This window comes from Solea solea, chromosome 9 (genome assembly GCF_958295425.1).
Source record: "Solea solea chromosome 9, fSolSol10.1, whole genome shotgun sequence".
Classification (NCBI taxonomy): domain Eukaryota; kingdom Metazoa; phylum Chordata; class Actinopteri; order Pleuronectiformes; family Soleidae; genus Solea; species Solea solea.
The window spans coordinates 3,913,324-3,935,203 of NC_081142.1; the positions used below are offsets into that span (position 1 = coordinate 3,913,324).

The 21,880-nt window shown below is 41.2% G+C and overlaps 1 protein-coding gene across 1 annotated transcript; it reads left to right on the forward strand.

Annotated features, from left to right (window-relative positions):
* The first annotated feature begins 5,465 nt into the window (after positions 1–5,465).
* hapln4 (hyaluronan and proteoglycan link protein 4) lies at positions 5,466–21,068 on the forward strand. Its single transcript, XM_058637593.1, has 7 exons — positions 5,466–5,555; positions 7,827–7,959; positions 16,900–17,089; positions 17,256–17,428; positions 17,546–17,661; positions 17,997–18,183; positions 19,980–21,068. Exons 1-7 carry the CDS (start codon positions 5,553–5,555, stop codon positions 20,369–20,371), a joined length of 1,194 nt encoding a protein of 397 aa, XP_058493576.1. The 5' UTR covers positions 5,466–5,552; the 3' UTR covers positions 20,372–21,068.
* Positions 21,069–21,880: the final 812 nt, after the last annotated feature.

The window sequence follows — 21,880 nt, forward strand, 5'->3', positions numbered from 1 at the left end:
GATACCCAGATAGTCCAAATGCACACTGACAAATGCTGGTTTGGGTCTGGTTTAAATCTTACTCAGCTGTGTTGGCCACTCCCCTTTGCCAGTGAAACTTCTCACCTGGTGATGGTGATGGCTCAATAGAAACTAGGTCAAAGCAGCAACAATAACAACTTTCTCTTTGACCTAGCAGACAAAATATCTTTTACAAAACTTTCACCTTAATTAAACAGACAAGTGAAAAGTCACAAAAGTCAAGCAACCAGCTACATACAATAGCAATTATTGAAATAGCAACAAAATAAGAAAGACCTACAGAAGTGATACTTAGCTTAATTCCAGTAGTCCTATGAGATACCCAGATAGTCCAAATGCACACTGATGTTCACTGACTTATTCTTGTACTCTACGACAGTGTCATCAGTGTAGAAACACTTTGTATGCTGCTTTTAAGAGCTGCAGTTCCTCACACTGTCAGACAGATTGTTCCTCTTATTTGCTGTAGCTGCAAAAAAAAAAGCTGTCTTCCCAACTGCAGTGCAACAAAACTACTGTATAGCACAATCTAGTGCAGAAAAAGGTGGATTTACCTGTGTGTGTGTACAAAATCCCATAGCAGAGGTTTGGCCAAACAATTTTAAATTTTAAAGACATGAGAAATATCTTAAATTCATAAAGATTACCCATCCGAGTCCTATTCTTTAGTCCCTTTTCTAAGAACCATGAAAGTGAACGTTACTGTAGCATTTAGTTAGAATTAAAACCCCTACGGTGAGAACTACTGGTTGTATAAAACCTACAAAAACTAAAGAAGCAGTTTACCAGCACATCATACAGTGTAATTGCCAAGTATGTGTCTGCCACACCTTTTCAGTAATGATGATATTTGACGCAGGTCAGCCATTCAAACGACCAAACAGCCTTCCACTGACAGAGATAAATGGGGCTATTTATGTGGTCAGATAAAGCTTTTTAAAACAGCAGCGTGACCCCTCTCTCTGTGCCTTCTCCATCAATAACAGTAGCTCACTCATCAGCAATTATCCCCTGTACTTTGCTGTGCAATACACCAGCTCACAAACAGATAGACACACACACGCAGAACGACAGGGGCAGTCTATTTAATTCACTCGCTCAGCAGCTCTTCACGCTGAAGTGAGGCATCACCCCTGCTTGCACATGCTAGCTGTGCATTCTGTGACTATGACAGAGGCTTTAAATCAAACATGGCTGCTCCAAACAGCTTTGTAATCCCATGATGGGAGTCACAGGAGAGCTCTGCTCAGCTCTGCAGCTTCCTTTTGTTTTAAAAGGAAATACCTTTTGAAGAGATGTTTTGGTGAATGTTAAAGACACAATATGTAAGATTTCTGCATTGAAATATCTAAAAAGATTAATGGTATATGCTTTGTTGAGTAGTGTACTTATGATATGTCTTTAAATCCATAGTATTTCTTTTGAAGGTAACAGACCAAAAGCACACATGACGACAATTCCCATGATCCCACTGCTCTATGTCATCACACTCCAGTCTAATTATTGGGTTTTAATCTAACTTTGGTTTTGGACGACAAATGCAAATTCATATTCCCAGAAATAAACATTTCTGGGAATATACATCATTCATGCCAAATAAACCAGTAAATTGAAAATAAATAAAATGAATGACAATGCATGTAATAGATGATCCAGCTTCAATTTAAGTATTGCTGTAATACAAAACAAATTATAAATCATTTTACTTATTACATAGTTTGTGAATCATTTTAGGCCTGATCTCCTAGAATAAAGGTTAAGAATACCAGTCACCTTCTCAATTAATGATTTTTCTTTATCATTGCAGATTAATACTGAAATATAGATAAAGTACTCCAAACTATGAATGAACACATACAAAACATTGAGTGTGGTGTAAAAGTATAAATCATTCGAGTATGAGTCTGCCACCTTCACGATTGAGCTAAACTCTGGGTTAACTCTGAATAACACTTATTTCTGGAGATCCTGTGCATAAAATGAAAGATGACATTTCTTATCTAGGGCTAACTAACTAATACTAACTAATAAGCCACATGACGTCTCTGCATGTTACTTTACTGTAAGACCATATATGGACGTATACAGAAGGGCACATGATCTAAATACAGTAAGGCTCCCTTCAAAAGGCCAAGTATGTGTCTGCATGACTCCAATTCTCCTCAATCAGTTTGTTTAAGTGTGTTATGAACACGCAAATCTAGGGATAACATCTGCATTAATCAGTGAGACGATAATCTGTTTAACAAAAACTGACTCCTGATGCATCTATAAATTACACTTTTATGCGCCAGTGCACAAAGAGTAATAGTCCATCCCTGTCTTTACTGATGTCTTTGATTCTGCTTTCACACTCTTTACTTTCATGTCTTCAAACTCTCTGGCCGAGGGTTATTCTTGATTCTTATTCATGCATTTCATTTGAGAAGATGACCTCCTTTCCAGGTTCCAGTTGCCTGCAGTCTATATTATATTATATTATATAATATATATATATATAATATTTTTGGAAGGATAATCTCTCTCCTGTTCTGTAGTCTTATACAAAGACTGTCTAAATCAGGGCGAAGAATAATTCAATCAAGATTATGGTCAATGATACAAAACATCCAAGCCTTAAAGCAAAGCTGTGTGAATACAATATTAATGTTTTAGTGTCAGTAAAGGTAAACGTCTCTGGACACAATGTTTCCCTCTTTTGCTGCATCTCATGCTGCAGCTCTGTGATGTGCTCACGTCTCAAACTGTGGGAACTGCGCTCGCAGTGATGTCACTAAGGGCCAGTGTAACACCAGCAGCTGCACAGCAGTTGACAGTTCCACTTTCTTGCTCAGCAACAGAGGATGGAATAATGTAGCCATGCAGCATCATTTTTATTTTTTATTTTTTATTTTTTAAACACAACGTGTAGCTGCCTCATGCTGAGTGTCCTGTCTCCTCTCATTCTTGGCTGCTGTGATCTCAGGAGCCTCACTTAGTTCGCTGTCATTCTCACTGACGGCTCTTGCTGAGCCTACACCGCTTGTCCGTATGGAGTCAAAGAGAGACTTCAGAGTCTGACATGTCAGTGATGCATTTCTTCAACACATTATGCCAATGGTGAGTGGATGAGAAGCAAGAAGCATGCAGCTCAACAGTTTTTTTTTTTTTACCATACAGAGGTCGGTAACAACCTGGTTACAAGAGGCTGGAAAACCAGGAAATAAGGAGAGGGTTGATGATTAGATTGGGAGCAGGTGTGTTCCTGCCGCAGGTGAACTGATTGCTGGCGGAAACAGATGAGTCAGAATTACGCATTTAAACACAATAAACTGAAAAAATCTATCCAGCTGCTTTACCAGAACCAGTGAAGAGTTAAATACCATGACACATGTGCACTGTATGTCTGTCCTAATTGTTTGTTTGTGTACTATATGTTGTTTTTTGGAACAGAGCGTCCTATGAACTGCAAAATGAATTTCAGTTATAACTGACAATAAAGTTGTATCTTATCGTATTACTTCTCTTATATGGATTTCATGATGACTGATTGTCGTGTCGATGCAAAATATTATTGCAGTTGTTGAGATGATTAGAATGATTGGAGGTTGACAATATGGTGTCAATGAAGTCGGTGACGAGGGCAATAATTCATGTCATCTGTGTTTCTTTCACAATGACATTTCTGTTTTTGGATGATAATTTAGATGTTTTACATGGTCCCAAAATTCAGCATTTTTTTATATTGGAGATACAGAAAATATGAATAAAAGCTTAATTTGCAAAGTATATAGTATATGTTTTAATAAAGTCAGTGACACATATCTTCATCAGCTTCTCTGGCCACAGAATATTGTGCTACATCAAAGAGGAATTCTGCAAGATTGACGGTAACATGAAACACAGATTACACAAAAAGCACATTCCCTTACAGTCGCAGTAGTGAAACTCATGTTGCGTTACAGCGTTTTCCTTTGTGTGCTTGGTGCACTGGACTGCACACGGATCCACATCAAACATCCCTCAGAGGAACATGAAGGAGATTTTCCACTGCAGAGTGTACATTTTTTTTTATGAAAACTCCTTGAATTGCAAATCTGATGATTTCCATGGAGCAGTGGTTTGTAAGTGAGGACTTCATTTGCAGAAACAGACTGGCACAATTGGCACAAGTGAGAAAAAAAAGTATTGTTTTTCAAATGTTTATTTTTAGAATACCTCTCTTTTGTTGGTCAAATGCACTCAGGTTGATTGACATTACCAACAATTAATTTGCCAAAATTAGCTCTGTACGTATTTATTCTGGGCCACTGCATTCAGTCAGTCTGCTATTGTCTGCCAGGCTGCTATTATCTGGTCTCATTAAAAGTGAATGTATATCAAGTGCTTCACCCCTTCATACGTTTCTATCATAAGCTGTTACTCGCTCTTCATTTCTGCACCAGTAAACCTGCGCTTGACCTCAGGGTCTACTTCAAAAGGCTGTGAATGTGCACTTACTAGGATCAGCTACATCTGGCTCCAACAATCCATGCATTCAAATCCTTGTTTGGTGTTTGTGCAACTGAATTCAAGATGAACTCAGTTGTATAGGTTAAGCTCCACTTTTATAGATATCCTCGATTCTTTTTTTTTTAGAGTAGCACACCTTATCTCACTTTATTTTATACAATGTAAGTAAAGCTCTCTATTCTATTCTATTCTATTCTATTCTATTCTATTCTATTCTATTCTATTCTATTCTTTGCTATTCTATTCTATTCTATTCTATTCTATTCTATTCTATTCTGCTTGGGCTTCAGTTTAATTTACTATGCCTCAAAATCAACTTTGTTGAATGGCAGGTTGATGAGCCAGAACATATAAATATCTGAAATTGCCAAATCAATGTAGTGGCTTAAAAGGTAAAGGCCAATCATCTAGTAATTGTAAAACAAATTCAGTATGAAGTAGAAATACTATCTCAAATTTGTCCTGAATATGAACTGACTGTGGGCTACACTGCGTCACTGCTGTAAAAGTTGCTATTACCCCTCTCTTCATATTTCAGCCATTAGGCTGTTTGAATTTGGTTTGTTTTGAATAAGATCCACAGCTTCAGCCTCTAATCATCACATCCACACAAACAGCCACCATGATGTGGATGGGCCTCTAATGGCCATAGTTTTCTGTGTGAAAATGAATGTGGTGTTACTGCATCAACTGAAACAAAGTGTGGCTGTTAAAGCAATGAGAGTCACTCTGATGGGCTTCATTATCACACAAATGTGTGAAACCACTGCTGCGGCTGTGTGCACAGTCATATGTTTGCTGCGTCACTGGAGAACTGCGGGACCCACAAACACCAGTGGTTCCCCCTGCAGTGTGAGAGATCAGCAATGGGACTGGAAACGGGGAGAGAGAGTGAAAGGGAGAACGATAGAGGAGGAGGAGGAGGAGGAGGAGGAGAGAGGTGAGAGCTGCTGCAGAACAACATTTACGGTGGATGAGGAGTTAAGCTGTGCGCAGCGGCACAACAGCTTCATCTACACATTCATTCTGTTCTGGTAGTCATGGTAAGTTCACTTCTGTGCTTAAATAGTGTGATTCTATCCTGCACTTCTCTGTGCTGCATGAGAACTGCAGAGACGGCCACTGGACTCACCTTGAGAAAAATGATGCTGCAGAGCTTTTGTTAATGTACAATGTGCATGTGAAATAGCTGTTGTTTTTAGTAACTCTGCTTCACTGGGGCCTGTCTTCATATTTAAATGTTATGTACCGCTGCAGTGCTGCTTTATGGGAGGCAATTATTCATGGGTGACACTGACAATGCAGACCTCTAGCAATGCATATAGTAGAAGGATACCCACTGGACCAATTTAATTTGTTATTGTGACTATTTTATTCTGTCCACAAGAGAATCTGTGCAGTTGTTGAAAGTCTGTGCTTGGCAATGAGCTATATTTTTAGCTGCATCGTCATTGTTAACATAAATAATACAGTATAAACACATGAGTCGATTACTGTAGGGGTCCTTGCATCCAGTACACACACACACACACACACACACACACACACTACATAACCTTAACAATCACGACCAAAAGCCTTAACCCAGTGTTTCCCAGTCATGGTCCTCAGGGATCCACTGCCCTGCATGTTTTAGATGTTTCTTTGCTCCAACACACCTGATTCAAATAGTCAGCTCGTCATCAAGGTCTGCAAAAGCCTGACAACAACCCACTCATTTGAATCAGGTGTACTGGAGCAAAGAAACATCTAAAACATGCAGGGCAGGGATCCCCAAAAACCAGGATTGGGGAAACACAGCCTTAACCTAACCCTAGGGTTTCCAACTCCAACCCTAAAACTAAGTCTTAACCCTCAAAAAGAACTTCATAATGTAAGGAGCAGCCAAAATGTCCTCACAAAGATATGTTTAGATCACAGTCTACAACAGATGATGGGGACTGGAGTCTGAGACTCAGACTCAAGTCACAATTAAGACACACAAACAGTGTCTTCAGACTTGACAACCTGACCTCAAAGAACTCAAGACTTGACTCGAGGACAGTATTCCATTATACCATATATAGGTGTCAGCCTCCAGAGCTAATTTAGCTAACTGGGCTGGTCATTGCAGAGGGTTGTTTTTTCTAATTCTTAATTATTGTTGAATAACAATAAGAACCGTATGAATCCTCAAACAGCTTGTTAGTAACACAGACAATAATCTACTAATAACACTAATATTAAAACGTTGCAAAAATACTGTTATGAAATGAAAACAAAGTTTTTATTAGGTTTCTCAACATGATATTGCAGTTTTAAAAGTAAAGTTTTAAAGTAAAGCTACAACTGATCAATTTTAATCCATCCAGTACAGTATTAAAATTGATCAGTTGTAGCTTTACTTTAAAACTTTACTTTATTTTGTTAATTTAAACCAGAGACTTGAGATTTGACTTGGACTTGCAAAAAAATCTTTCTCCACTGTTAAATACTGTATGTCCAATCTTCACATATAATGCAACAGGCTATGGGAAAGCAAGCCAAGTCCTTTCTGTGTGGAGGTTGCATATTCTCCCCATGTGTGTGGACCCATGCATTTTTGGGTTGTAATATACTGTACCACAGTTGTGCATGTGAATGCGAATGGCTTGTTTGTCTCTGTATGTTGGCCCATATTTATGTAGGTGATATCCTGGTGCCTCTCACACAATGTCACCTGGGATTTGCTCCAGTTTGAGATTACACTTGTTTGTTTACATGTGAGACCCAACCTAGATAAAAAAAAAATAAAATCATTTGAGCCTTCATGTGTTTCTTCTGTATGTCCACCTCAAAACTTTCCAAATTCTAGGTGTTCCTCCTCACTTGGCACTGAGCCGTAAAAAGTGCCAAACCAGTTTTGGAAGTCTGGTTAGGAGTATCTACTCTTTTCATACTGTGACTGTGAGTGAAGCGTGAAGCAGGTTTTTAAAGTGTGAAACTCTGAAGCTAAACAAGGTGACCTTTTTTTTCTTGTTTTGAGAAAGTTAAAGAAATCAGTTGTGTGTGTTGCCTTTTTCACGACTCGCTGACCACCTGGATTTATCCACTTTAGTTTGAATTCTGGGGCATTTGGAAGTTTCAGCATGGCTGAGCTCAGGGAAAATTGCAGGAAGGTGATGAATTTTGTCCAAGATGCATGGGAAATGTGTGCTCATATATATATATATATATATATATATATATATATATATATATATATATATATATGTATTGTGTAACTATGCTACTTTCAAGTTTCTCCACCTTAAGCGAGCCTGTGATGCTCCCACTGCTCTGATCTGTCTTTTCAGTTTCCAAAGTCTTTTCAATCCCTGGCTTTTGAAAAAGTGTCCTTTGTGGTTTTCATCGTGACCTGTGGCATCACGGTGACCTCCCTACCCACTGACATCGAGAAGGGAAGAAGAAAAGTGGTGCATGTTCTCGGTAAGGACATTTTATTCTTTTCAGGTTTCCCACAGTGGCAAAGTGATGCATGGCTGTAATGTTAGTTTGTGATCCTATAAATTCAGTCCAAGGGGATACTTAGATTTGTTTGGGGATACCAAATACGAGTTATCTATGGGAACCATCTCAAACAAACATCCACATCCACCTTACATTGCTAGACTGAAAGTGAGTAAGTGTTCCTAATAAAGTGATCAGTGTCAGTGTAGTGTTCCTATTAAAATGATTAATGTAGTGCTCCTTATGAAATGAACAGTGTCACTGGAGTGTTCCCAATGAAGTGAACAGTGTCAATGTAGTGGGTCTCATGAAGTGATCAATGTAGGGTTCCTAATAAACGGATTAGTGTAGTTTTCCCCAAAAATGTTAGTGTTTCTATGAAATTAATCAGTACCAATAGTGGGCTTATTAAAGCAATCAGTGTAAGAGAGTAGTGAGAGTAGAGAGTAGTGTTCAATGTACACCTGATTATATGACTGATCATCCTGAAGTCACTTATTTGCATTCCAGGTTTTTTTTAAAAGCTGCATACGCCACAAAACAATTAGCTGTTTTTAAAGTGTGATGATGACATCTGACTCCTCTGTCTCTCTCTGTCTCTCTCTCTGTCTCTCTTTCTCTGCTTGACTGGCTCTCAGTTCTCCCTGAACAGCAGGCCAATGTCTTTATCTGTAACATGGGTGACAAATACAACAAGACCTGTACCCATGTCAAAGTAAACTCACTCTGGCGTTTCTGTTCCCTGCTTTTATTGTGAAATGTGTGCAGGTCCTGGCATTTTATTGAGTACAGAGGAGCTTTTGAAGCATTTTAAAAGTTTATTAATTATGGCAATTTTCAAAAGCAAACCCTTTGTAAAACAGCAGCAGCCCAGCACAGTGGTTGGCGTCATTAAAAGACGGCCAATGAATCAGTCTGTGGCACTCAATAGAAACAAGGGAATGTTAGTACACTACTTACTAATAGCACGGTGCTTGTCGTTTTTAGATAGATGTTAATATGCAATTTTTGGGGATTATTACAAACATTTAATTAAGAATTGATAACCCACATATAAATATAAAATCAGACAAACTGATAAATATGTCTTTGCAAAAGGGCAGGTGCTTGGGTATCGCCCCAAGGTCTATCTGTACACGTCCATGCTACTGACTGCTGATTTACACATCTCATACATGGAAGATTTAATATGATGATTTTATTTAATTTAAGTATCCTTTAAACATTAAACATGATTTTTGTCCCTTTTTGTTGTGACATTTTGGGCCAGGTCATGATGGATCGTCCTGTGGAAAAGGGTGGATTTTGTTCTTCTTCCTTGGACAAAAGAAATTCCACCAAACAGACTTCCACTTGATCTCTTTTTTCTGCTGCTCATGAGTTTCATTTTTAGGTTGGCATGGGTCCACTGTGGTGAGGGGAGGTGCTGAAGGAGAGCAGGGATCCTCTCTCTGACCCTCATGTGAAGAGGATGGATCTTGTTCTGTTCCGTTCCGTCTTGCAGGAACAAACTTCCTCCACAAAGGCTTTTTCTGCTTCTCCTTTTTCTGCAACTCAAGAATTTCATCTTTAGGCTGGCATGGCTCCTTTTTGTCGGAGGTTAATGTTGAAGGAGTGACGGATTCTGCTTTCTGGTCCTCCTGTGAAAGAGGTTGGACCTCGTTCTGCCTTGTATGAAAAAACTTCCCCCACACAGACTTTTTCTTCTTTGTCTGCAGCTCAGCAGTGTCATCTTTTGACTGGCATGGATCCTCTCTGGCGGAGGACTGTGCTGAAGTAGCAGTGGAGTCTTCTTTCAGGTCCTCATGTGAAAGAGGATGGATCTTGTTGTTACGTCTTGCATGAAAAAACTTCCTCCATGCAGACTTTTGCTGCTTGCCGCTTTCTGGTTGCTGCTGTGGGACCTCAAAGATCACGCTTTTTTTGTCTCCATATTCCTCTTTCTCCAACATTATAAAATAGTGGGCAAGACGGTGAGTAAACCACCTCAAATCCTCATCCACTGCCCCTGGAGACATGCCCTGTAGGGCGATCTCACTTAATGCTGCAGTGGTAGGTAAAGTAGAAGATGAAACAATTTTCCTGTTACCGAATCCTCTGGGGGATGGGTCTGTGCCTTTGCTGTCTTTACCATGTCCCTCTCTCTCTAACGTATCTGGAGAGAGACTGCTGGTTTCCTCAAAGGCCTGAGAGCAACTGTGTAATGTCTTAGAGTTGGACATTGCTGAGGAGGTAGTTGAGCTTGAGGTAGCTGATTTCGCTGGAGAAAAACAGGAGGCCTGAGAACAACTGTCTTCCATATCAGACACCGCTATAACGGTTGGTAAAGGGGAAGGTGTGTTCCTGCTCACCTCTGAGCAGTGTTTTGATGATGTCCTTGTTGGAGGAATCGTGATGTTTTTGCTGTCTCTCTTATGTTCCTCTTTCTCTAACAAAGCTGGTGCGAGACTGTGAGTCTCCTTTATCCTTAACAAAGCTGGAAAGAGATTGCATGTTTCCTCAAAGGCCTGAAGGAAACTGTCAGCTAGCTCAGGGGTGGGCGCTTTTGCAGAGGTTGGCAAAGAGGAGTTAGGGAGAGCTGTTTTTCCCCACACCCTTGCTCGATGAGAGCAGGTGGGAGATGATCGTGTCTCAGGAGAACTGACGTTTTTGCTGTTTTTATCTCGTTTCTGTAACTTTTTAAAACACAGGGCAAGACGGTGAGTGTATCTCCTCAGATCCTCATCCACCATAGCTGGGGAAATGTTACGTAGGGTGGCCTCTGTTAATTCTGCAGTGGAACTTAAGGAAGAATCAGAGGAATCATTTTTTATACTAATTTCCGATTGAGTGGAGGAGCTAGAGGATGTGTCAGGGACCATGACAGTTTTTCTGTTGTCTTCATGTCCCTCTAATTCTGATAAAGCTGGAGACAGTCTGAGGGTCCCACCATTTTCTGCCATCACTGAAGAGAGACTGCCCGTCTCCTCAAAGGTCTGAGAGCAACTCTTTGCCATCTCGGGGGTGAAAAGTTCTGTAAGAGAGGAAGAAGCAGGGAAAACCTTTTTCTCTCTGACATCTGACCTGGTGGAGCACTTGGAGGATGACCTTGAGATCATGATGGTGGAGCTGTCTTCATCAAGTCGCCCTTTCTCTGACAAAGCTGGAGAGTGACTGTAGGTCTTATTGTTCTCGGATATGGTTAGAAAGAGACTGCAGTTCTGAGTCTCCTCAAAGGCCTGAAAGCAACTGTCTGCCGTCTTGGTAGTAAACACAGCTGTAGAAGTAGGAGAAGCGGATGCAAGAAAAGCTGATTTTGTATTCACCTCTGTTTTGGTGGAACATTTAGATGATGTACTTGTCTCAGGAATCATGATGTTTTTGCTGTCTCCGTCAGATTCTTCTCTCTCTGACAAGTGTTGAGAGAGACTGCACGTTTCCTTAAAGGCCTGAAAGCAACTGTCTGCCAGCTCAGGGGTGGACACTGCTGTAGTGGTTTGCAAAGAGGAAGCAGGGGAAGATGTTTTCCCCCTCAACTGTGATTTTGGTGAGCAGTGAGATGATTGTGTTACAGGGCTTATGGCTTTTTTGCCATCTTCATCATATGTGTGCATTTCTGATAAAGCTGGAGTGAGACTGAGGGTCTCTTCATTCTTTGATAAAGCTGTAAAGAGACTGCAAGTCTCATTCTCCTTAAAGGCCTGAGTGCAACTGTCTGCAATCTCAGGGGTGAATTCAGCTGCAGAGGATGGATGGGAAGCTGTTTTCTTTCTCACCTCTGATCTAGTTGAGCATTTTGATGATGACCTTGTCTCAGGAATGCTAATGTTCTTGCTGTCTTCGTCATTTCCCTCTTTCTCAGACAAAGCAGGTGAGCGACTGTGGGTGTCTTTGCTCTCCAACAAAGCTGAAGAGAGATTGTAGGTTTCTTCAAAAGCCTGAAGGCAAATGTCTGCCAACTTTGGGATGGTCACTGCTGTAGTGGTTGGCAAAGAGGAATTAATGGAGGGTGTTATTCCCCTGGAGCAGTTGGGAGATGATGGTGTCTCAGGTGACCTGAGCTTTTTACGATCTTTATCTCCCTGTTTCTGTAACATTTTAAAACATCTGGCAAGACGGTGAGTATATATTCTCAGATTGTCATTCACCATAGCTGGAGAGATGCTGCATAGAGTGGCCTCTGTTAAAGATGCAGCGGAACTTATAGAGGAATCAGAGGAATCAATTTTTATGCCCATTATGGATTTAGTAGGGGATCTAGAGGGTGGTCTTGTCTCACAGATCATGACATTTTTGCGGTCTTCTTCATGTCCCTCTAATTTTGAATAAGCAGGAGATAGTTTTTGGGTCCCCTCAAAGGCCTGAGAGGAACCCTTTGACATCTCAGGGGTGGACAATGCTGTACGTGAGGAGGAAGCAGGGAAAACAGTTTCCCCCATCATATCTGACCCAATGGAACACAATCTTGATGTAGGGATCATGCTGTTGGGGCTGTCTTCATCATCTCCCCCTTTCTCTGACAAAGCTGTGACAGTTGGCAAAGGGGAAGGAGTGTTCCTCCAAGCCTCTGATGTGGTGGAGCATTTTGATGATGTACGTGTCTTGGGGATGCTTTTGTTGTCTCCTTCATGTCCCTTTTGTTCTGACAAAGATGGAGAGAGACTACAGGTTTCCTTAGACACCTGAAAGTAACTGTCTGCCGGTTCAAGTGTGGACATTGCTGTACAAATTGATAAAGAAGAAGTAGGGGAAGACGTTTCCCCCCTCACCTGTGATCTGGAGGAGCAGATTGATGATGATCGTGTCACATGTGTCAAACCTGGAGAGAGAGTATGGGCCTCCTCATTTTCAGATAAAGCTGGTAAGGGTTTGCAAGTCACGGTCTCCTCAAAATCCTGAGAGGAACTTTCTTCCATTTTCAACGCCGCTGTAATGGTTGGTAAAGGGGAACAAGTGTTCCTGCTCACCTCTGATCTATTAGAGCATTTTGATAATGTACTTTTCTCAGGAATCATGATGTTTTTGCTGTCTCCTTTATGACCCTCTTTCTGTGACAAAGGTGGAGACAGAATGCGGGTTTCCTTAAATGCCTGATGGCATTTGTCTCTCCACTCAGACGTGGACACTGCTTTAGTAGTTGGCAAAGAGGAAACAGGCGAAAACATTTTCCCCCTCACCTGGAATCTGGTAAAGTAGTTGGGTGATGATCGTCTTCCAGGGCTCATGCCTTTTTTTGTGCATTCTTCATGTTTCCCTTTATCAGGCAAAGCTGAGGAAAGACTGAGGGTCTTCTCATTCTCTGATAAACGTGGAAAGAGACTGCACGTGTCAGTCTGCTCAAAGTCCTGAGAGCACCTGTCTGCCATCTTGGGGGTGAACACTGCTAGAGAGGATGCAGGGGAAGCTGTTTTCTTCTTCAACTCTGACCAGCCGGAGCACTTGGAGGATGATCTTGTGTCAGGGATCATAACGTGTTTGCTGTCTTTGTCTTGTCCCACTTTATCTGACATTGCTGGAGGGTAACTGTGGGTCTCCTCATTCTCAGATGCAGTTGGAAACAGACTGCAGGTCTTGGTCTCCTCAAAGGCCTGAGAGCAAGTGTCTTCCATCTCAGGGTTGAACATTGGAGTAGTAGATGCAGGGAAAGCTGTTTCGATCTCTTTCTCTGAATTGGTATAGCACTCGGGGGATGATATTGTTGCAGGGATCATCATATTTTCTTCATCATGTTCTCCTTGCTTCAACAAAGCTGGAGAAAGACTGCGAGTCTCCTTGACTGATGAAGATGGAAAGAGACTACAGGTCTTGGTCTCCTCAATGGAGAGATTGTGGTTGTCCTTGATTTCTAACAAAGCTGGACAGACACTGCAGGTTTCCTCAAAGACCCTCTCCTGTGATCTGATGAAGCAGTTGGGAGATGATTCAGGGGTCATAACCTTTTTGCTGTCGTTGTTCTCTCCCTGTTCCCCTAACATTTTAAAACATTGGGTAAGGTGGTGAGTGAATACCCCCAGATCCTCACCCACCAGAGGCGGAGAGATGCTGTGTTGGGTGGCCTCTGTTAATCCTGCAGTGGAAGTTAGAGCTAGTCTGTGGGTTTCCTCATTTTCTGTCATAGTTGGAGAGAGACACTGGGTCACCTCAAAGGTGGAACATTTGGAGGATGATGTTGCAGGGATTACAATGTTTTTGCTATGTTCATCATAGCTGGCAGAAGAAGCAGGGGAAGATCCAGTGGAGCAGTTGGAGGATGACCTTGTCTTAGGAATCATGACATTTTTGTCCTGTCCCTCTTCCTCTGACAAAGCTGGAGGGAGATCCTGGGTCCCAAAGAAAGAAGCAGGTGAAGAGGAAGTGGCTTGAGTTGTTGGAGGAATGAGGTGTTCAGTGGCCACGTCTTCTTTACGCTCCCAAAAAGATTTGGTAGACTTTAGTTGCATATTAAAAAACATCTCCAGATATTCTTCTGCCTTCCCCTTTGTGATCAGACCAAGTTTGAATTCATCCTCATGATCCCCATACATATGAAGTTCCTGTGCATCCCACATATAGAGTGACATCTTTAGGTCCTCGATATCCACCACAGTCTGCTTGATGATGTCTAAGACAAGCTTGTCAGTGAATAAATCACTGTCCTCTGTCCTAGTATCTGTTTCCCCCATTGAGTCCATTTCCTCAGATTATGTGAGTTTAAATCCTGTCTGTCAGTTTTTGTCTCATAATACTGTATTGTTAATTCTGTCTCTTGTGGCACTCAAGCTGAATATAGCTAAACCTAAAAACTTCATTGGTATTTTACAGCGTTTTGCATAATGTTGCATTACTGACTTCCTCTATTCATCAAAGTCATTATTGTTGCTATGAACATGCAAGTTCATGAAGTCACGGTGTACTTTGAACTTCAGGTTATGGTGTTGCCTTGACAACAGTTCCAGTTTGGACAATTCAACAATACAAACTTGGGGAAGTGCAATAAAAAGTGTAATACAAAAAGTGGAAAACAAGATAATAGTTGACAGAAAGGAGATGGTTACATCTATAGCATAAGTACAACAACCGAGTTTGACCAAAGTGCGATACAGAATGACGCCAAATAACAAAATAAAATCAGTAAAAATAGAAAGCATTAAAACATAAAACATTTAAAAACGACACAGAGCATAGTAAAAACATATAAGAAGCAAAACAAACAAACAAAAACATGTGTTGAATTCCATGGAGTAATAGTAGGTTTTTAAAGAGGATTTAAAATGCTCAACAGTCTGGGCACATCTAATGTGCCTGGGCAGGGCATTCCAGACCCGAGGAGCTGCCACTGCAAAGGCTCGGTCACCTCTGGTCTAACTTTGTTTTTTGGACTTCTAAAAGCAGCTGGTTAGCCGACCTAAGCACTCTGACTGGACTGCGTAGGTGCAGCAGTTCAGCCAGTTCAGCCCATTTAATGTTTAAAAACAAAAAGAATATTAAAATCAATCCTAATATCCTAATATATAAACCATATGTGGTTTACACCATTTAAAAATAAATATGAACATAAAAAAAACATTCAAAGACATCTATGTGTTCCTTAGAACTGCAAAGTTATCCACTTTAGTAAGCATGCTCACCAGCCAGCTTAATCATGTCCTTTTTTGTGAATCCACCTCAAGTCCTTCAAAAGGCAATAGTCAGTGTAGCAGCCAGTCTGCCCTCAATCCAACGTGACAGAATAACAAGGCTTTAAATCTGTAAAGCAGCGTTTCTCAATCCTGGTCCTCGTGACTCACTGCTCTGCATGTTTTATATCTTTCCTCGCTCCGACACACCTGGTTCAAATAAATGGGTCGTTAGGTGTGATGGAGCAGGGAAACATCTAAAACATGCAGGGCAGCTGGTCACCAGGACCAGAATTGTCACTTTAAATAGTTATCAGGTACAGAGGCAAAATAATCTTGATGCGTTTGTGTTTTTTTGCACAATAGTGCAGTGACATGGACAAACCCTCCCGATCTATTAAAACCTTTGGGATTTTAACTGCCCCTGCTGCATCATGTCTGTGAATTCCCTAATGGAACAGTACCACGGGTTTCTTTGTGTGTTCCCTATCCAATGTTGGGAAATAATGTGCTGAAAGTTTTGATCAAACACCACTTGATGCTTTCGTCACTGCTGGTGATAAACAACTTTGCAGAGAGCAGGGAGCAGTGACAGTACTAATTGCTGGCTGGCATGAATAATTGTAGGTGCCTTTATCTGGTCACAACATAGCAGAAAACCTCTTGCAGCTGCTCATTAAATGTTTGAAATGTTTTAACCACACTTGTCATGCACATACTGCTCAGTTGCCAGGGAACACACACACGCACACACACACACACACACACACACACACACACACACAGATTTTGAAAGATCTGGACAGAAGAAAGTCTGAACTGAAACCTTTGATGAAAAAAAAATGTCCAGTTAATATGCTGAATGTTGAGGCACAAATGTGACAGCATAGGCTTTGTGACATGATGCTGATTCAATTTTGCCAGTGCCCTGCTGTGATATCCCTCACAAAGAGATTCAAAGATCGGATTTTATGATTAGAATATCAATTACAAACACTGGCAGTGTTGTTGATGATTGCAAACAGCACTGAAAGGACTTGACTGTGCATCATTTGTATGGATATGAAAATCCCCTCGGCATTCACTCATATGCACCACTATTCAAAATGTTGAATTCTGGCCATAAGAGTGACAGGTAATGACAACATGCCTTAAAGGTCAGAACAAACGGACAGATGGAAGTTTATTTGAATGGAAAAACAAACCAGCTAGCCACTTAAACACCAACCCAACAACTAATAGACTGCTAAATGAATGAAGGGACAAAGAAATTAAAAATAAATACAACAATATAAAAATACCTATATCATCCTGCAAATCCCTTGTGTTTTTCTTCCTCACACAGAGGATGACAGTGGGGCGGTCATTGTGCAAACAGCTCCTGGTAAAGTGATTACACATCGCGGTGGCTCCATCACTCTGCCGTGCAGATTCCATCACGAGCCAGAAAACACTGACCCCGCTCGCATACGCATTAAATGGACCAAAGTGACGGATGCACTGCAGTTTGAGGACGTCTTTGTAGCACTTGGAAGGTAAATTCTGTAACTGCATTGTTCAGTCAGTCAGTTTGTATTTATGGTTTTGAACAGAGTTTGCTGTTCCTCACACCAACAGCGTGATTAATCAATAAGAAGCTTATAATGAATCATTGTGCTCTTGCAACGGAATGAAACCTAAACCTGTGTCAAACGTCTCCAGGCAGCAGCGAGTGTTTGGCCCTTACCGAGGCCGTGTGTTTCTGGAGCAGGGAGGTCCAGGCGATGCCTCAGTCATCATCCAAAACGTCACTCTGGAGGATTACGGACGCTATGAATGTGAAGTCACTAATGACATGGAAGATGATACAGGATTTGTGAACCTTGATCTAGAAGGTCGGGCTTTAAATCCCGCTGGAGATTCAGTTGAAACAATGTTGCCATACTCACAATATCATACTCACAGTTTTACAGCCTCATGTTCAACAGTAAACTTGTTTCTGTCAATTGCAGGGGTGGTGTTTCCTTATTACCCCCGTGAGGGGCGCTATAAGCTCAACTACCACCAGGCTGAGGATGCCTGCAAACAGCAGGACGCCATTCTGGCCTCACACTCTCAACTGCACAAGGTGAACTCAATCTGTCCCTGGGTACAAATCAAATATCATAACCACGGCTTCATGTGGAGTTATTGTACATTCATTTATTGGCCTACATATGTGGATCTAATAATGCACTTTGTAATAAACACTTTTACAGCAGCAGGAAGTCTGAAATTAGGAATAAGAAATTAGAAATATGCATAGGATAAGACCAAAAACTTAACTGCAGGTTCATCCTAACATCCAAAATAGTCCATAGTAGTGGAGTTATGTCAAAAGAGATAAACTGTATTCTTTCTCCACCTAATAATGTCTTTAATCCTTCAGTATGGCCCACTGGCCTCAATTATCTACTTCTACAGGCCTGGCTGGAGGGACTAGACTGGTGTAATGCTGGGTGGCTGGAGGACGGCTCAGTCCAGTACCCCATCTCTCATCCCAGAGACGAGTGTGGCCGCAAGGACACCCCAGCTGGTGTTCGTAACTATGGCTACAGGCATAAGGAGGACAAACGCTATGATGGTTTCTGTTTCACATCCAAGCTGAATGGTGAGATCAGAGATACTGTGGGTTGAAGGCCACATGTGTGTGTGTGTATATCTGACAATCAGACACACCTTTTACATGATCATAACATCCAGCCACTATCCTGCATCTGTGTTTGGAAGAGAACGTGACACCGGCAGAGGTGGAGTGTTGTGATACTGCGTAGGGAGAGGATGTATCATGAGTGTTGGACCTTGGGAAAATGAGGCATGTGCCTCTATTGTCAGCTTTTGAGCTCACAGGCCTAAGGCCATTGGCTTTAGATCAAGCTTTGATTCAGCCCTGCTAGGGCCACCGTGTCCACTGGATGCCATCCATTGTTTTTCATCTTCCAGTTGTTTGATATACAGAACATTCCCAAAGAGAGTGTGTGCATGCCTCTGTCACACATGCCAGCTGCAGGGTCATATGATCAAAAAATCATATGTAATTATGTTAATGAGTGAGCTTTAGAAATAACTGCAGGTGGATAATGTCAACCTGCTGCTGGCTATAATGTAAATGGGGTGTGCTGAGTGTCACCTCTGGGATTTACTCCTAACTTTTAGCACACAAAAACAAAGAAAGACCTTCCTCTGTGACAAAAAAAAAAATGACACAAACGTGAAATGATTGCTCTTGGCTTATCTTGTGTGTTAACTTTAGTTGACAGTCTGTGGTCATGACCAGTGTTGTTTCCCGTCCCCTGGGGAAATATGAGAATATATTCTGCCCCTCTAATAACCACCAGCCACATAAATAAACACTAAATCAATAGCTGAGCCAAGTGCAACACTGAAGTTGTGGACACAATTTCCATGATAGCAGTTATTCTGAGAAGTCTTCTTCCTTTAGTTCTTTCTTAGGAGATGCAGCCTGTAGGGCCGGGTCACACTCGTACCGCTGAGCACAAAAACAAGCTTTTTAAAGTTTTTTTTCAATATACTACATGCAGAGTAATTTTTTTGTGTTGAATTATTACAGCCTGTCAATGATTAGCAACAACACTTGATGTGACAGTCCCATCTAATTGAAATAGCATGTTTATTATGCATAATATGGCCAAAATTATGTGATCTGGTGGAGAAATGTAAAGATGATCAATTCTAAGGCAAAAGCCCAGATTGGCACCCAGATATAATAAAATGCATGTATTATGCTTTAAAGGAAATTGAGATAAAAAATCACAGTTTGAATGTGTTTCAATGGCACATTTTTCGCGCTTAACAGTACGAGTGTAACACTTGTTTGTACACGGTGTATTTAAGATAAAAAAAATACACAATCTTGCCAGAAATCATGACTAATGCATAAACACAGCCAGAATTATTAAAAAAAACATGAAAGATGCAGAAAACAACAACATTGTGCAAGTAAAGCATGATGGCTGCAAACAGGTTGATTCACAAGTGAATTCCACTTCTTAAAACACTCGGTGGTTCAGAAGTTTGACAGGATAAACGCTTGTTGCCCTCACGCAAACGCTCAGTCAGGTCTGATAGTATTGCGTTACTGTTACACACTACAGCTTTAAGACTGATGTTGAGTGCCGTCCACAAAAAGACTATTGGCTTTCGATTTCGAGCAGCTGCCAAGACAGATTTTTGAATGATATTCTGAACACAATGTGATTGCCAAGTACAACAGAGAATATCTTCCCTCAGGGCTCAGCCAGTCTCTGTGGCTTCCTTCACTCACTTCTCTCTCTTTCTTTGATTTTGCCCTCCTGAACAGTGGGCTTGCTTTGTTTTCTTTCACCTGTTTCACTTGTTCTTATAACAAACCTCACCTCCTCTCCTTTGCCACTGTATCCCCGTCAGGCAAAGTGTACTTCCTCAAACGCTTCAAGAAGGTGAACTACGCTGAGGCCACGAAGGCCTGCATCCGAGACGGTTCTGTGGTGGCCAAAGTGGGTCAGCTGTATGCAGCATGGAAATTCCAGCTCCTGGACCGCTGTGAAGCCGGTTGGCTGGAGGACGGCAGCATCCGTTACCCCATAGTAAACCCCCGCTCTCGCTGCGGAGGATCCCAGCCAGGTGTGCGACACCTTGGCTTCCCCGATAAAAAGTTCCGCCTCTATGGGGTCTACTGTTTCCTCAAGAATAAGGATGAAAGAGAAGGAGGCACTGACATGAAAAGAAGCCCTACAGAAAGCTTGACAAAGAGCAAGAGCAGCAACAACATCCCCATGAATGCCACTCGAGTGATTTAAAGTGGAGTGCAGGGGGGTAAGATTTTAGATTTAGCTGTAACTGTCGCCTAGGGTGATTTTCCATTTTGTCTAAAGCCAGTCAATCATCTTAAGGAGTATGTTAGCTAATCTGTCATCAGGAAAGTGTTAGATTAAACAGCAGCCATTAAACCCTTGTTTACATGTTTAAATGTGTGTGTGAGGACTGAGCCTCAGTCAGAGCTAGAATCTCAGTGCCAGGGTGAAAGACATTAATTAGCTGGTGAGATGAGATGATCTGCTTCACCATACAAAAAAAAAAAAAATCCAAGATACCGTGGTAGGGTTTTGATTGTACGAAGTGCAATTGCCTGCAACGGAAGCCATGCTTGGCTTGCAACCCTCTGGCACAATTGTGACTCATGTTTCTCATTAACTAAGACCTGGCAATCTCATTATCATCAGAGCTGCACAAGCCAAGCAGTAAATATTGCACTAGCTCTTAAAATGTTTGCACTTTAACTGCATAGGACTACATTTTAGTACAGCATTTTAGCTTGAACTTTAGCAAGCATGTATTAGAGAGTAGTCACCAGGGCTGAATCAGCAAAAATGCAAAGCTAAAGCAAATGCTATTTACCTCATTATGCTGCACTTCTGAGCTACTTGGATCACCAACTGCACTATAAATGTTACCTTTATCTCAGAGAATGTTTGTCACCATAGAATGTTCTGGGGAAATAAATAAAATGATAAATCAATAAAATCTTGAAATAGTTGTTTTTAACATTTGAGTGAACTTTTCGAGTGTGATTATTGAAAGCTCCACTGGTTTCTTGTATAAGAATAGAATACATTTCTATAGGGTTTTATCCAAAGCACACTACAATACACTACAATTTAACCTCCTCAAACTGCTGAAACACAGACCCCGACTGTTTAAGTGCATGTAAATAAAATGGAGTGAAACTATAGTTGTTGCAAAAACACTGAAACATGACTCTTGGTCTGTTTGCAGCATTAGCAGTGTAGCAGAATGTCAACATGTGCACAGTGACGGAAATTCATGGCAAGCCACAAAACAGTAACAGTGCCAAAGTCAGCTGGATATTTCCTTTGGGAATTGTCAAGATCTGCACTAAATGTCATGGCAAATCATCACAAAGCTTAACAATAAATAGGAACCTCGGCAGTTGAGGAAGGGTTTAGAATGGTGAACTAACTAATGGAGCTTTTCCACTATACATTTCTAGCATGACTCTGCATGTTTTTTTTTTGCTTTTCCATTAGTGATAGTACCTGATGCCCGGTGCTTTTTTAGTACCTGCTCTGGTGAGGTTCCAAGTTGAGCTGAGACGATACTAATATGTGACGTCAACAGACAGTCGGCTGCTGATTGTTCAGACAGTGTCGTCACTGGAATATTTCGGTGAATATTTCAGTGACTGCGTCAGACGGAGTCTGTGCTTCGGTCATGCAGGAAGTACTGAACTAACCTTTTTAAAAACAGATTCTAATTAAACTGCTTTGCTCGACACTACTTAGTGTGTT